At 47.1% G+C, this 17,837-nt stretch overlaps 1 protein-coding gene across 18 annotated transcripts in view; it reads left to right on the forward strand.

The window, feature by feature from the left end:
• The window catches only part of MAP7D3 (MAP7 domain containing 3), a 116,581-nt gene that overhangs the window by 39,935 nt on the left and 58,809 nt on the right, over positions 1 to 17,837 (forward strand). For 5 of the 18 annotated variants that reach the window (XM_077285288.1, XM_077285290.1, XM_077285292.1 and 2 more), the window contains exons 6-8: positions 2,246 to 2,344; positions 5,640 to 5,735; positions 6,883 to 6,990. In XM_077285288.1, coding sequence (XP_077141403.1) covers positions 2,246 to 2,344; positions 5,640 to 5,735; positions 6,883 to 6,990 — 303 coding nt within the window. The remainder of the gene's footprint in view (positions 1 to 2,245; positions 2,345 to 5,639; positions 5,736 to 6,882; positions 6,991 to 17,837) is intronic. The other 13 variants (XM_077285291.1, XM_077285293.1, XM_077285301.1 and 10 more) reach the window with 5 other exon arrangements.

Consider the following 17,837-nt stretch of genomic DNA (forward strand, 5'->3'; position numbering starts at 1 on the left):
TTCGAGGAGACTGGCGTCCGTCTTGACAATTTGCCAGTGGTGAGGGAGGTATGATCTCCCTTGCTGAATGGAGGGGGAGCGAGTCTTCACCATGCCAATGACTGCCTCACCTTTGATAGGTATGCCCTTTGATAGTATGGGGCTATCCAGGGAAGAGATCTTTTTGTCCCAAGCTGACAGGAGGGCAGTTGTAGGGGACTGGTATGGAACTGTGCGTAAGGGTCGGCTTCCATCACGGTAATACTCTTCCCTAGTACTCTCATGCAGAGTCGAAGAGAGAAGTTGGATGGGCGTCTTAGAGAACGAATCCCCTGGCGGAGTGGCGAGATCTTCTCCTCTGGGCTGTATCGAACAGCATGCATAGGAAAACTAGGAGCTGGGCCGGGACCAGAGACCACTTCGCCGTGTTGACTACCCAGCCTAGACGGGTAAGTGTCCAGGGTTATCTGAAGACTTTTACAACAGTCTTCGAAGGGAAGACCCTTGTTCAGGTTGTCGAGGTAGGGGACGATTGATTACTATCCCCTTGGTGCGAAGAATGGACGTGATGGCTGTCATGACCTTTGTAAACACTCTGGGGGGCAGAGGCCAGTCCGAAAGGGAGAGCTGTGATCTAGTAGTTGCCCCACTGGACCGCAAAGCAGAGAAACCTCCGATGTGCCACTTAAATCGGAATGTGGAGATAGGCATCCGGATGTCCACCGAGCAGAGGAACTCCTCGGGTTCCATGGAGGCAATCACCGAGTGAAGGGATTCCATCATGAAATGACGGAGGCGCACCCGCCGGTTTAGTAGCTTGAGATCCAGGATTGGATGGAGTGAGCCATCCTTCTTTGGGATCACAAAGAGGTTGGAATAAAAACCTGAGAAGCATACTTAAGAAGACTATCTTCCTCACCCATTCAATTCCATGAAAAACTCGGTCAGCCCTTGGGTGGCATTCCAGTGCTGACTTGTTTTTCACTGATTATTTGCTAGGAGAAACTTTAGAAACCTCAATCAGGCTACTTATGTTTGTACATGCGAGAAAGACTAATGGTAAAAACGGACGCTGATGCGTATCTGATCCAGCGTTAATGGAAACTGGTTAGTTATTCATGTATGCAAAGAAGTGAAAAATAGAATACCTATTCTATTTCTAGAATCTAATGTAAAAAGCATTCCTGAAATTGATTACCTTAATTTCTTTAATATGGATGAAAAAAGCATTATTATGTGGTTTTTGACACAATTAAATGCAGGACCTAAGTCTGCAGCAGCTTGTTTTGACCTTATAGCATTAACATTCCTGCAATCTAGCAAGAGACACAACCAGGGACTCTAAGGAGTTGACAGAAGCAGTTTATAACTGCTTCTGTCTTCTTTTCCAGGCATCTTAGCATTCACAGAGCATAGTTTAGTAAATAGAAGCAGTGGCAATGCCCGTTCTTCTCTTGTACCTGGTGATTGCATGGTAAGCCAGATTCCTTGTCTCACACAGCAGAACAATTAATGAAGAGTCATGGACGCTGAAATGCTGGAGGCAAAAAAAAATCAGTTCAGGCCTGGTCATTAGGGGTCAATTTGCAGCAATTGTGAAAGCGCGATGGTCATTCTTAGATATTAGTAATATGTCATATGATTCTGTGTGTAATGCTGAGTGCCCTCAGTTTAGAGAATTAGGGAAATGTACATTTACAATGATACCAGGCAGGATATTAGTTGCACCCGACCGCACATTTCACCTACAATTTCAGGTGAGTGAGGGGCCACATAAAATGTTGTCATCCAAGTTTGCAGAAGTAGGAGCCACTTTATTTTAGAGGCTTTGAGTAATAGGAAATAGACTTTTAATATTTCCATAGCAGTTTAGGAAATGAAAATGAAGACTAATTGCAGTTAGGAAAAGGGCTCTTGTTGATATGAGATCCAATTTGTTTTTATCTCCTCTGGGATATGATTATTTTACACACCTACGTGATCTCCTACGACTGTCTTGTTAAAAAATGTGCATAGCTAGCCAAGGAAGACCTATAAGGATACCTTGTGAGCAGCCAATTGTGGATTTCCTTCATATAGATACAGAGGGTTGGATCATTCTGTACATTTATTTTTTTTATTCCTTTTTTTATTCCTTTGTTCCTTTTCACATGGTATGACTGATTTTTTTGTTAGGAGTGACGTGAAAGTTGTTTATGATGATTTTTTTTCTCCGCACAGTGTATCCCGACCCTTTCAAAGCCCTGATTGTTTTGTTTTTGCATAGGTGCTTCGGGAAGTAGTTCTCCATGTAGCCATGTAGATTTAATAGGCAAAAGTGCTTCCACCACAGAGCCACAGCCCGGAGATGAAAATGGATCTGGCGGTATTTATTCAACCCGCGTTCTCGCTGTCCCTTGTATACTAACCCAAGACTTGTTTGGCTGCATTATAAGCATTCCCTCATATAGGTGATCTACTTTTGGACATATATTCTCATTCACATTTTTGTAGAGGTTCTGTTTCTACCATTCATTACAGCAGAGAAGACTTAGGCGGGTTTTATAATTTGTTACATAATCCAATATTTAGTCATATTTGATTCTTTACTTAAAACCCTATTTTTATTAATAAAGTACATTTCACTTCTGTTTATAGTGTGCACATGATGTCATCTGGTTCATGCGACCCGAACCACGGGCAGAGTAGATCAGACACTGGCTGCGTTATTGTAGCCTTGTATGTTTTACTCTAAAAAGCTGCAACGTTTCAGAGGAATCGAAGGCCCCGATTCTGCAAAGTTGTGCAAAAATTTGGCAGTTTTGGGGTTTTCACACCATTTTTTGCACAACTCTGACAAAGTGGGCAGAGTTGGGACGGGGAGAGTGGACCCCCACTTATTAAATTGATGACAAGCGTTGGCGTTCCTAACACAGCAATCCGCCGGGGAGCTTACTCGGACTAGTCGTACAACATGCCTGGCCAGCCAAGTGGAGCCAGATTGTGGTGTATGCTGCCTGTGATTCGGGCAGCATGAATCCGATCGCAGGTTCATCTTAAACAGAGGTTATCACATAAAGACAGGGAATTTGGATGTCAGGATAAGAGAGCAGAGAGCCTCTTGCAAAGATCCGCTTTTACTCTAGTGGACCCATCCTGTAGTCGTAAGACACAGAAAGCCGTATATATGAGTGATGTATTGTTTGCTGACGACTTCCCTGGGAATTCATTAATCCGGACTTGCGGCTTCAGAATCTCCTTATCAGTGAGTGGACAAAATACCCTACACTACAGACCGACGTTAGTTACACTACATGTCCCGCTGCCGCTCGGTAACACCAGTTAGTTTGAGGAATTGTCCAAAAGTAGCACGATACGGCTCCACGGCCATTTGTGACATTGCAAGAAATCACAATGGATTTTACACGGAATTTATGCAAGATGCATGTGATTTTTGCATCTGTTTTAAGACAGGTTGATTAACCCTTCTACAAGGAGTAACAAGAAATTGCATTGCTGTGTTACAGAACTGGACATGGTGATTTCACCATGAACTGACGGAGGATGTGTTTATAGCATCCCAGTATATTCATACAATTCCCTGTAACCCTATAAACATGCGTCACACGATATCACACTTGGATCGTATCACTGCATTAGTGAGATGACCTTCCCAGGCCTTATACACAGGGAAATATGTTATATGGATCACCATGAGTTCACTCTGCCATGTATTAATTTCCCCCTTTTGTACATTCATGATTGTTTGTTTTTAATCGTTACAATAAAAATATAATTTTATGGCTATTTGCTGATTTGTAGCTCCCCTCTGTTTGACTTATACACAGGGAGCAGCATGCTTATGCCAACCAATGCAATATACTGACATTTATATTCTTTATTTTTGCAATATAATCCTAAATTAATTCAAATGTATGACATGTAAAAATGCTTTTCTGCATGGTTTTATAATCCTATTTATTCCCTGCTCCAAGGGCTTGTTTCATGTGCAAATCCAATTGCATTTTATGTGCCTTAGAACACCGCTTTGCTTTTGTTTGCAATTGCACGTGTTTCTGTAGACCACATCACATATATATATATATATATATATATATATATATATATATATATATATTCACTATATAAACTACTTTGCAAGAAAAGAACGGTTAGAAGAATGTGCTGAAAGACTCTCTGTGCTATTTTATGAATTTCTGAACCTCACAAATAAGATTACGGTGGAAATGTGAGAACCCCCCTTCCCGATGAAGACCCTCAAATGGAAACAATGGCCTAAGTCTTTTCAGATCTATTTTTTCTTCAATACCTGGGCTTCAGATAGTGACCAAAAATGGCACTTGGTACCAAAATGTTTTGACAAAGCTGCCCAGTTCAGTTTTTCAATGGCTGTTTTTTATTCGGAAACAGTGGCTGACTTTTTTGTATGTTGTATGTGGTATTACATCTCTGCTGCATTAAAAGCAAATGAGCTGTACCGCATACAGTCTGTGGATAGGTGTGCGGCCATTTTTAGAAGAAAAGCCAAAGTTTTCCTACCTTTTAAAGTCTCTTTGAGTCTGAGCTGAGAAAAACAAAGTAGTTCTTAGAAAATAGTCTTTTCTTGGTCAGAATACAGCATTGTGCCAGTCACTTTCCCTAAGTTGGAATGTATCATTAGAAAATGACTTATGTAAATTTGGGGGTGGATTATAAAAAATTTATATATTTTTTTTATTTGTATTTTCTTGTCATTTGCATGATTATCTCAGTGGCCACTAGATAAGAAACAGTAAGAGTCCACTTCCCATTTCCTGTTGGTCACTTGTCTGCTTTGCTGTGTAGACTGGGACAGAGTCAGCGGGGGAATTAATGCCAAGTTTTGCAGTTTTTTTTCCCCACTGCTGTGCGTATTCAATCACTCTAATACCCACGTGTCATACACAACAATGCTCAGGGCTTGGTTTGTTGCTTCCATGTTTCACCATCTGCAGAACTATTTTTGCTGTCCGAATTCAGTGCGGCACAGAAATCTGACTTCTTCAGGGCTGCAGAATAGATTCATCAGCTGCACTTTAGGAAATGATTTATTGGTTTGCAAAATGATGGTCAAGGGGTCAGAAATCCTCCTGTGAACGTTTCTGCTTTTACCTTTGCAGTGGCATGTTGCATATTCCATGAATGTCTGCTCTGTGGATTAAAGAGGATTTTCACACAAAATGGCCATCTGTAACCAACTCAGAAGTAGGGGCTGTAGCCACAGATTTACTGATATGTTTTGTTCACTTAGGCCTGGTTCAGACAGGTATATGTCACAATCCGTGTACGGACCCCCGATGACCAGAGTGACCGTGGGTCTCCCGACCTTATAGCCTAATGGATACACATGCAGCGGTCAGTCTGGTCATTGCAGTCTGTATACGGATTGTGAAATACGCCTGCCTGAACCCCGTTATTAATAGTTTTTTTTTTCTATGTCGAACATTTTGTCAAATATAACTTAATGGGAGGTGCACCAAACTTTGCCTTGCTTCCCTAACCTCTGAGTTGCTAGTATATGGCCATCGGTGGGAATCCTCATTAACCTGTACAAAGGCTAACACCGGCATGATTAAAAAAAACTGCTTTGATATCAAAGATTTGAGATACATAAATATATACCGTATATATTTTTTTTATAGGTGCAAACATGCGTTCCACATCCGCATCGAACCTTAAGCAGGCAGACGGCAGCATTCACAAGCGTCTGTCCTCTTCATCTGCCACTCTTGAAAAAGGTACATTGGTTTGGATGGCAATAAAACGTTGGCGATTCCTGGGGGGTTGTCCAATGGGTATAATTATTTTATATTAGTTCAGAATAAAAGTTCCTATTTTAATGACAGCAAGAACAGATCTTGAAAATCTTAAGGCGTTTAGTCACAAATTGTTATAAAAATGTATGACTTTTCAATTCCTAAAATTAATTTCTCCTATTGATGATGTATTCTAGTATTTTGTTCAGTTACTTTTATTTGGGTGACAGATCTTGGAGTATAATTCCTGAATCGTGTATATATCTGCGTTGCCAGTTTATAGTTAAGTTCTTTCTGCTTCCGTGCTCACTGGATCCTTCAGTAGTTTAGAAATTCTTCTGTAATCAATGCCATTAGTATGTTTTGCAACAATAAGGTTGAGAAGGTCTTCAGACAGCTCTTTGGTTTTACTCATCATGAGATGTTTCCTGTGTGGCACCTTGATAATGAGACACCTTTTTATAGGCATTCAGTTGAATCAGCTGATATTTTTCGCTAAGTGGCATGATTGCTGATAATGTCAGCTAGTGTCATGACTTTCAATGGCTTTTTTCACCTCTTCATGTATTCAGTACTTTTCCCTGTGTCATTTCTCATTATTACACATAACTTAATTTATGGACATCTAGGGTTTTATTTCTTTTCCTGTGTGGATTGGATGAGTTGTTACTGACATCTGGTGGGAATTTCATGTCAATAGCACCTTCAGAAATACATTTACTTAGAAAATTGGTGACGTGTTCAATACGTATTTCACCTGCTGTGTATAAATATGTGGTAGAAGATGTTCAGTAGTTTGGTTCTAGCACTGAAACACTAGCACCAGAGTTGTACTTTCTGGCAGTAAATTACAACTACTTATTTTACCACTGATTAGTATGTAATTATTATGTGTTACAAATGTCGGTCCTGGGGCTACTAACTGGAAGTCTTTGTATATCTGTTACTGTGACAATATCCTGATAATCTTCACTGATCCAACTCCTTCTTATGTTTCTTTTTATTATTACAGTACCATTGGCAGTTTTGACTTGTTTTTTCCCTCTTTTTTTTCTCCCTAATAATGTGACTGTATTTGGAGATTGTTTGGATCTTCTATTTGTTGGTGCTGACGTTGCACATCTTACAGGTACCAAGCAGAGGAGTTCATCATTAAGCAGACTGAGTAACAAAACTCCTCTAAGTCCACGACCCTCCTCGCCTAAGGTCACAAACCAGGAGCAGAAAGGTGCAGCTTGTAAATAACTTTTCTTTTTCCTCTACTGTTTTGATAGAACAATAAAAATAAATTAATACTTATAGGATTTGCCTGGTGAAAACAAGTTAACACTCATCCTTACGATAGGTGATAACTTGTAGATAGGTGAGTATTTGACTATTGGGACCTGCATGGATCGGCAGAACAGGGAATGTTTATCCCCATTACAATGGAGCAGCAGTGCACATGCTCGACCAACTCTCCATCTGTTCCCTATGGGGCTGCCGAGCAGTGCTGGGACAAAAATCCCTTGGTCTGCCTGTCGGTGCTGGTCCCAGCAGTCAGACTCGCTGATCAGTATGTACCTCTCTTGCAGATAAATGATAACTAGTGATGAGCGACCGTGCTCGGGTATCGTGTTATCTGAGCATGCTCTGGTATTAGCCGAGTATCTTGGGCTTGTTCGAGCAGTATGTTCCAGTCCCCGCGGCTGTTAGGCTACTTTCAGACATAGCGCATTTTTGAGCGCTATTTTGCGGGCGCTTTTCAAAAATGCGCAATGTCATTTTCGTCTGCCGGCAAAGTGAATGAGAAATTCACTTTGCCGTTCAGACACACCGCAAAAAAACACGGCGCTTTTGTCTGCAAACACGCCGGCGTAAAAAGAATTGACATGTCAATTCTTTACGCAGCGGCGTGTCTGCGTATCCCCCTAGGGCCCCATAATACCTTCCACACACAGCGCCTTTGTCCTGGGTGTCGGCGTCTTTGTACGGAGGGGTTGACACCCAGGACCGGACGTGACGTCGGACAGGAAGAGGGAAGCCCCCGCCCCCCAGTGAAGCAGCATGGAGTCCTTCTGTGTGTGTGTGTGTGTCCCCATGCGACGCTAGTGCCACCATTGTGCTAAGTCGCCGTATGGGACTACTACTCCCATCCGGTATTAGGATGGGAGAGTTGTCCCTGTGTCCGGCGACTTAGCACAATTGTAAAGTTACACAAAACACCTACACACAGTACACATACATGACACACAGTACAGTACATACAACACATAACATAGAGTATATACTCACCAACAGCACACTTGTAGGCGAAGCCCTCGATCCTCCAGGAAAAAATCCCAAAATAATAAATCAAATTCATACTCCCTGTCCGCAGAATCCATAAAACGAGTGTCCCACGCCGATCCCCTGCTCTCCGGCGATACACTGCCAGGAGCGAAGCTCCTAGCAGTGTATCGCGTACTGTCCCAGAGTTCAATGACTCCGGCGTCTCGGTTAACAGCAGTACAGCTGCGTTGAACTTTCCCACGCAGCACTGCCGTTAAGCGAGAGTGCCGGGGTCAATGACCGCCGGTAAACTCGCTCGCGCATGCGCAGTGACACACCGACAGGAACTATGGCTCCTGTCAGTGTGTTGCTGCAGCCGTGGAGAGCAGACATATCTCTGGATGTGTCTGTTCTCCATGGAAAATCTTGATACGTGGCACTTAAATATGTGGCAATTAAATACGTGACACGTGGCACTTATACATGATACGTGGCACTGAAATACGTGATACGTGGCACTGAAATACGTGATACGTGGCACTGAAATACGTGGCACGTGTCACTTAAATACGTGGCACTGAAATATGTGGCACGTGTCACTTAGATACGTGGCACGTGTCACTTAGATACGTGGAACGTGGCACTGAAATATGTGGCATGTGGCACTTTGATACGTGGCACGTGGCACTTTGATACGTGGCACTGAAATATGTGGCACGTGGCACTTTGATACGTGGCACGTGGCACTTTGATACGTGGCACTGAAATATGTGGCACGTGGCACTTTGATACGTGGCACGTGTCACTTAAATACGTGGCACGTGGCACTGAAATATGTGGCACGTGGCACTTTGATACGTGGCACGTGTCACTTAGATACGTGGCACGTGGCACTGAAATATGTGGCACTTTGATACGTGGCACGTGGCACTTTGATACGTGGCACTGAAATATGTGGCACGTGGCACTTTGATACGTGGCACGTGGCACTTTGATACGTGGCACTTTGGCACGTGGCACTTAGATACGTGGCACTGAAATATGTGGCACGTGGCACTTTGATACGTGGCACGTGGCACTTTGATACGTGGCACTGAAATATGTGGCACGTGGCACTTTGATACGTGGCACGTGTCACTTAAATACGTGGCACGTGGCACTGAAATATGTGGCACGTGGCACTTTGTTACGTGGCACGTGGCACTGAAATATGTGGCACTTTGATACGTGGCACGTGGCACTTTGATACGTGGCACTGAAATACGTGGCACGTGGCACTTTGATACGTGGCACGTGGCACTTTGATACGTGGCACTGAAATACGTGGCACGTGGCACTTTGATACGTGGCACGTGGCACTTTGATACGTGGCACTGAAATATGTGGCACGTGGCACTTTGATACGTGGCACGTGGCACTTTGATACGTGGCACTGAAATATGTGGCACGTGGCACTTTGATACGTGGCACGTGTCACTTAGATACGTGGCACTGAAATATGTGGCACGTGGCACTTTGATACGTGGCACGTGGCACTTTGATACGTGGCACGTGGCACTTTGATACGTGGCACGTGTCACTTAGATACGTGGCACGTGGCACTGAAATATGTGGCACGTGGCACTTTGATACGTGGCACGTGGCACTTTGATACGTGGCATGTGGCACTGAAATACGTGGCACTTTGATACGTGGCACTGAAATACGTGATATGTGGCACTGAAATACGTGGCACGTGGCACTGAAATACGTGATACGTGGCACTTAAATACGTGGCACGTGGCACTGAAATACGTGGCACGTGGCACTGAAATACGTGGCACTGAAATACGTGGCACTGAAATATGTGGCACTGAAATACGTGGCACTGAAATACGTGATACGTGGCAAAGAAATACGTGGCACTTAAATACGTGGCACTTAAATACGTGGCACTTAGGCTATGTTCACATTTGCGTTGTGCGCCGCATGCGTCCTTTTTTTGATTGATTTTGGACGCAGCAAAAATGCAACTTGCTGCGTCCTCTGCGGCCGGATGCGTGCACTGCAGTGACGCATGCGGCGCAAAACGCAAGTGCGACACATGTCCATGCGCCCCCATGTTAAATATAGGGGCGCATGACGCATGCGGCGCCCGACGCTGCGGCGCAGACCGCAAATGTGAACGTAGACTTAAATAGCTGGATAGAGCTGGATCCGCGGGCTGTGATCTGGCCTACGCTCAGCACTCTGCGGAGCGCTGTCATTCAAAACACGTCCACTCATTTTGGTGTTTAGTCCCAAAATGGAGGATGGAAGAAGAAAAGGGTTGGACAAGGAAATGACATCATTTCTTTTTTTTTTTTTTCCCCCACTGCAGTTAAAGCTTTATTTGTGTCAAACACAGACAATCTGCAGAGAAAACTGCATAAAAAAAGCACTAAAAACCGCATCAAAAACGCACCAAAAACGCACCAAAAACGCACCTGCGTTTTCTGCCAAGAGCTGCGGTTTTTGTCCTGAAAAAAAAGGATTGAAATCAGGATCGTGTGAACATACCCTTACCGTACAGGGTTACGAGGGGGGGCGTCTGACTGATGCCTGCCCTAGTAACCTGGGGTTAGTGACAGTGGGGTTAGTAAACCCCAGCTGATGTCTGTTCCGCTTGCTGAGGTGTCTTTGGCTCAAGGCCATTGCAGCTGGCAGAATCGACATGATGTTAACTCCAGTGTGTATTGTATTCCGAGTCATAAAGACAGGAAATGACCTCAATGACTTTTTTTTTTCCCCTTTTTTTTTTTTTCAAACAAACTTTATTTTCAGTACACAATGCTGAAAAAAACGCAGCTGCAAAAAACGCAGCAAAAAACGCAGTGTGTGAAAGCAGCTGCGTTTTTTGCCTGCGTAAAAAAACGCAGGTAAAGCAGCAGCAAAATACGCGCGCGTAAAAATACGCAACAAATATGCTGTGTGTGAAAGTAGCCTTAGACCGCTGCCTAACCAAGAAGCAATCCCCAATGTGTTGTGGCTGTCAAACAGCCATGGAGACTCAGACATATTATTCTAACGTGACCAAGATACTCCGATAACACCTGAGCATGTGGATTTGATGCGGTTTTGGACTCCCAACAAGCTCGTGGCAAATGCACACTACTTATCCATAGGCCCTATTACACCCAGGATATGCCAAAAAAGTGTCCCTTTGATACATGTTGAGCCCGTATGCGTCAACATAATTTTTATGTTGTTTCTTACATGGTAAGGCCGGGGTCACACTTGCGAGTGCAATGCGAGATACTCGCGCATCAATACCCTGCACTGCCGCCGGCACTCAGGACCGGAGCGTTCAGCTGCATGTATTTCTATGCAGCCGCACACTCGGCAGTGCCGGGTATTGATGCTATAGATTCGCGCGAGTTTCTCGCATTGCACTCGCAAGTGTGACCCCAGCCTTAAGGAAAGTATAGTCTGCTACACTGTGTGCAGAATTATTAGGCAAGTTGTAATTCAGAGGATTATTTTTATTATTGATCAACAACTATGTTCTCAATCAACCCAAAAGACTCATAAATATCAAAGCTTAATATTTTTGGAAGTTGGAGTGGGTTTTTATTTTTTAGATTTGGCTATCTTAGGAGGATATCTGTTTGTGCAGGTAACTATTACTGTGCAGAATTATTAGGCAACTTAATAAAAACCAAATATATTCCCATCTCACTTGTTTATTTTCACCAGGTAAACCAACATAACTGCACAAAATTTAGAAATAAACATTTCTGACATGCAAAAACAAAACCCCAAAAAATTAGTGACCAATATAGCCACCTTTCTTTATGATGACACTCCGCAGCCTTCCATCCATAGATTCTGTCAGTTGCTTGATCTGTTAACGATCAACACTGCGAGCAGCAGCCACCACAGCCTCCCAGACACTGTTCCGAGAGGTGTACTGTTTTCCCTCCCTGCAGATCTCACATTTTATGAGGGACCACAGGTTCTCTATGGGGTTCAGATCAGGTGAACAAGGGGGCCATGTCATTATTTACTCTGTCGCCTCATTGGGGGACACAGGACCATGGGTGTTATGCTGCTGTCCACTAGGAGGCGACACTGTGCATAATCTGAAAAAGATTAACTGTGGCTCCTCCTCTGCAGTATACACCCCTGGACGGCGTGAGCCTTCTCCAGTTTTTGCTTAGTGTCGCATAGGGGGCACACCTAAGATTTTTTTCTTTTACTCCGACGTTTTTTTCCGACGGATTACAGATGAAGAAAAGAGGGTCTCCTGTGAGACTCCTGGCATGGCTCCTTCCTCGGCCCCCTATCACGGGGTGCCCGGTTGAAGTAGAGATGGCTATTCCCCATGTTGCTCCTTCCCCAGTCCCTCGGGTGCTGGTTTGAAGTAGAGACCCCCCCTCCTTCCCCAATTCCTTTTGGTTTCTGGGTTGAGGTCGAGACGAGGATAAAGGCCCCTGAAGGTGACAGCAGCACCACTCCCTAATCCCCCTCTGGGGGTATTAGGTTGAGACGCCTCAGGTAGGGCCTGTACAGGCAGCATTCTACAGCTCCCAGCAATGGGCCAGCACACTGCGCCTGCATCCAGGGACCCCAGCCCAGCTGCGGGCTCCTGTCGGAGCCGGGGGGAGTGCAGGCAAGCATGGCACAATACAGACACAGGGCTCCCTGCGCCCCTGTCTCTGCGGCAGCACCAGCTCTATACTGCCTCAGCGGGACCCCTCACCGGGCCGCCCTTCGGATTACAGCCCCACCGCTATCCTGCCTTTAAATCCGGAGGGGTCCGGTTCAGATCCGACCCCCTCCCAGACTTTCGCGCCGGCCTGGAGCCCTTCTGGGCATCAGGCATCTAATTTAGGCCCCGGCTTCGGCCTAGCTGTAGCCGCCGCTTCCTCTCCGCCCGCCCCTCGGATGACAAATATGACACTCTACAGTGTCATAAAGGGGGTGGATCGAGACAGAAAGGGTGCGTTTTTACACAGCTTTGCCGCCTTTTTCTCAGCTCTCCGCCCCCTTCTCCCCCTGCCTCTTCTCCTCGGCAGCCATTTCTAAAGAATTAACCCTGCATCTCCCGGTCAGCAGGACCAGGACCAGGCCAGCCAGTCTCCGGGGGGCACAAGACTGTGGATCTTCGGAGCTGGACCTAGGGGCATACTGGTGGGGTAAGATCACAGCTGGGTTGTTTTACTCGGCTGTGAATCCATATTACCTATAAGGCTCCCCTATAGGTTTCTCTACCCCTGTAAGGTCCTTTGCATAGCAACCCTTCTGCACTCTGTGCACTTTGCCGGGCTCAAGGTCCAAGAGAACCAGGCAGGATTGCTATTATGCATTCTGTACAGCCTGCTGGACCGCTCTCCCCAGTGGCAGCACGTAACGCGCTGCCAGGACTGCATCCAGACTACTGCGTCAGAGCCCCAAGAAGCCCCTGCCAATGCCTCGGTGTCTAATGCCACGCTGGAATGGGTCACTCAGAGGTCGCAATCTATGACGCAGTCTATAGATAACCAAACCTCCACATTGCTTCAGGCTCTGCAGAGTCATGCCTCGGCTATGACCGCTACCGAGCAAAGGGAGAGCTTGACTCAGGAACAGAACGACCTGGCACATCCACGTCTAGGTCAGGACGCAAGCGGACCCATAGGTCAAGTCCATCTGCGTCATCCCATAGCACACGGTCATCCCCTTATAGGGAGAGACACCGTAGTTCCAAGTCATCTAGACCGTCCCCTTCCAGGGGCAGACAATGCAGATCTCCGCAGTCCCCGACCAGAGAAGGTCTCCTCCCCAGCTCACCCAGCAGGGGACACCTCAGTGATACACAGGATTCGGAAGGCATCTGTGACTCCGACTTAGACAGGGAAATGGAGGGGTCCCTGATCCCAATCCCCCCTAGCAATACAGCGCTAGTCGAGGACATAATCTCTTCCATCCATCGGGTGCTGGACTTTTCTAATCTGCCACCAGAGGATTTCCTTTGAAGGATCTCTGAAGCCACCTAAGGTTTTCTCTAACCACCCAGAGTTTAAAGCGATCCTTATAGAGCAGCTCTCTCAACCTGAAAAAAAAAAAAAAAAAATTCGCTAATCGCAAATATCTGGAAGCAAGGTACACTTTCCCACAGAAGGATACCAAGGAATGGACAGATCCACCCGAAGTGGACCCCCCAGTCTCTAGACTAGCAGCACAGACCCTCCTTTCACTGCCAGATAGCTCAACCCTCAGGGACGCAGCAGACCGGCAGTTAGAACGCATGGCTCATTCAATTTTCGAGGCGGCAGGGGCCTTCCTGGCTCCCGCGTTAGCTTCATTTTGTTCTGCCAAGGCCATACTGGCTTGGGCCAAAAGTTTACAAGCTGGCCTCCAAGCATCTGCTCCTGAGGTGTCGGACCAAGCGGTTCAAATAGCAGTTGTAGCAGATTACATGCTTCATGCAGCTCTGTATTCAGCAAGGGGCTTAGCGGGGATAGCATCAAACGCCATCACGATTCGGCGTATCCTCTGGCTACGGAATGGAAAGCGGACGCTGCCTCAAAGAAGTCACCGGGGGGGAAGAGTACCTATCTCCCTCAACTGAAAACAAGAAGTGTAACAAAACCGATTCCGATCCTTTCGAAATTCCTCGGGCTGGTCCGTCTCGCGTCCAGCACAAAATCGTAACCTTTCCCCACGCAGGGACAACTCATGGTCGACGCAAAAATCGGACAAGACCTGGCAGTTAAAAGCAGGCCAGTCAAAGCCCAAAGGAGGTAAACCTCAGATTTTTTCCTCCTCATGACTCACGGATCCCGGAAGACATCCCACCCGTAGGTGGCCGACTTTGCTCTTCCAGCAAGTCTGGATGCCTACTGCAGAAGACAGGTGGGTAAGGGAATTAGTGTTTTCCGGATAGAAGATAGTGTTCAACCTCCAACCCACTGAACCGAGTCTTCCGCTCTTTTCCCCCAAAACCGCCAGCCAAGGCTCGTGCCTTCCACCAAGCGGTTCCCTCGCTTCTTCAACAGGAGTCATAGTACCGGTTCCCACGGACGGGCGCTTCCGAGGGTTCTACTCCAATTTATTCGTAGTCCCCAAGAAAGGAGGCAACATACGGCCCATACTGGACCTAAAACAACTCAACAAATATGTACGGGTTCGTCACTTCCGCATGGAGTCCCTTCGGTCCATCATTGCGTCCATGGAGAAGAGAGAATATCTCGCCTCCATAGACATACAAGACGCATACCTGCATATACCGATTGCACCTGCTCATCAAAGATTTCTCAGGTTCGCAATCGACCAGGACCACTACCAGTTCGTGGCTCTTTCGTTCGGACTCGCCACGGCTCCCAGACTGTTTACCAAGGTCATGGCAGCCACCATGGACGTCCTGCACTCCAGAGGCATAGTAGTCGTTCCATACTTGGACGATCTACTCATCAAGGCTCCTACCTTCAAGGACTGCGAGCTCAGCGTCTCAATCACAATCGACACTGAGTCGCATGGGCTGGTTAGTCAACCTACAAAGGTCATCACCAACCCTGAGTCTGTCTCTGACCTTCCTGGGAATGCTATACAACACCTACTGGGGTCTAGTGCTCTTTCCAAGGCACTGGCTCTCCGCCTAGGAGTTCTCATCCTCTTCCGCAAACCCCCTCGATCTCTCCGGTTTGCCATGAGTCCTCGGCAGGATGGGGGCAGCAATAGAAGCGGTCCCAATTTGGCCCAGTTTCACCTCCGGCCTCTCCAACTAGCCATTCTCATGTCCTGGGACAGGAATTCCTTTCTCTCTCGACAGGGAGTTCCGGGTAACGTCGTCAACCAAGAGGTCCCTGCACTGGTGGCTCAAGCCAACCTCGCTAGCAAAGGGGAAATCCTTTCTCACAGGTCAGTGGAAGGTTCTGACCACCGATGCGAGCCTGACGGGTTGGGGTGCAGTGCACCCACACCAGAGGGCACAGGGCACCTACACCACAGGGCAAGTGGTCCCCAGTGGAAGCGACCATGCCCATCAACATCCTGGAAATTCGTGCCATCCTCCTGGCATTGAGGGCTTTCCATCACTTACTGGCAGCTTCTCACATCAGAATACAATCGGACAATGCCACCACTGTGGCATATGTGAATCACCAATGGGGGACCCGCAGTACCCAGGCGATGCCAGAAGTGTCACACATCCTCCACTGGGTGGAGGACACAGGCTCGGTTCTCTCGGCGGTCCACATTCCGGGTGTGGACAACTGGGAAGCAGACTTCCTCAGACGACAAGGAATAGATTCGGGAGAGTGGTCTCTCCATCCCGAAAATATTCGTCAGATCTGCCATCGCTGGGGGACCCCAGAAGTGGACCTAATGGCATCCCACTTCAATGCCAAGGTCTCCAACTTCATGGCCAGAACACACGATCCGCGGTCGCTCTGAGCAGACGCTCTGGTTCAGGACTGGACCCAGTTCCAACCTCTGTACATTTTTCCACCTCTCCCCCTGTTATCCAGAGTGGTGGGGCAGATCAAGCAAGATGTAGTTCCAACCATCTTAATCGCACCGGTCTGGCCCAGACGTACATGGTACGCCAACATCGTACAACTTTCAGCAGACGCCCCCCGACCGCCCGGATCTTCTATCACAAAGCCCGTTCTACCATCAGAACTCAGGGGCTCTCAATTTGACGGCATGGCCCTTGAAACCTGGGTTCTAACCCAGGCAGGGCTCTCGCCGGACGTCATTGGAACCATGATCAGGGCACGGAAGCCAGCCTCTGCCAAGATTTATTACCGTACCTGGAAAGCTTTCTTTACCTGGTGCGAATCGCGTGGCCAGACCCCACTCCCTTACTCCCTACCCAAAGTACTTGGTTTTCTCCAATCGGGTCTGGAGGCCAGGCTATCATTGGGCTCGCTTAAGAGCCAGGTGTCAGCCCTCTCAGTGCTTTTTCAAAGGCGCATTGCTACCAAGCCGCAAGTAAGGACTTTTCTTCAGGGGGTTTCCCGATTGTTTCCCCCCTACAGACGACCACTAGAAACGTGGGACCTCAACCTGGTCCTGACAGCTTTGCAGGAACCACCCTTCGAACACCTTAAGGAGGTCCCGCTCCGTCTTCTCTCCCAGAAGGTGTTTTTTTCCTGGTGGCAATCACTTCGCTACGCATGGTGTCTGAACTGACAGCACTCTCCTGCAGGCGGCCCTTCCTGGTTTTTCACCAGGACAAGGTATTTCTTCGTACGGTCCCATCCTTCCTTCCGGTCCAACTTCCACCTCAATGAGGAAATTTCACTACCATCCCTTTGTCCGGTTCCGGTTCATAGAGTGGAGAAGGCTCTGCATACGCTTGACCTCATCAGGGCATTGCGTATATATACGTGTCTAGGACTGCGTCCTTCCGGAGGTCTGATTCTCTTTTCCTCCTTCCGGAAGGCGGCCACAAGGGTCTGCCACCTTCCAAAGCTACCCTTGCCAGGTGGATCAAATCCACCATACAAGAGGCCTCTACCGCCTTAAGAATTCTCCTCTTCCAGCCGGTATTACGGCACACTCTACACGGGCTGTAGGGGCCTCCTGGGCCATTCGGCACCAGGCTTCAGCACAACAAGTGTGTTAAGGTACCGTCACACTCAGCAACTTTGCAAAGAGAACGACAACAATCCGTGACGTTGCAGCGTCCTGGATAGCGATCTCGTTGTGTTTGAGACGCAGCAGCGATCTGGATCCCGCTGTGCCATCGCTGGTCGGAGCTAGAAGTCCAGAACTTTATTTCGTCGCCAGGTCGGCGTGTATCGTCATGTTTGTCATCAAAAGCAACAACGCCAGCAACGAGCATAGGGGGCATCGCGGCGTCTCCTTCTAGCCAGTCGGTACACTCCG

The sequence above is a fragment of the Ranitomeya variabilis genome, chromosome 2, assembly GCF_051348905.1.
Source record: "Ranitomeya variabilis isolate aRanVar5 chromosome 2, aRanVar5.hap1, whole genome shotgun sequence".
Lineage (NCBI taxonomy): Eukaryota > Metazoa > Chordata > Amphibia > Anura > Dendrobatidae > Ranitomeya > Ranitomeya variabilis.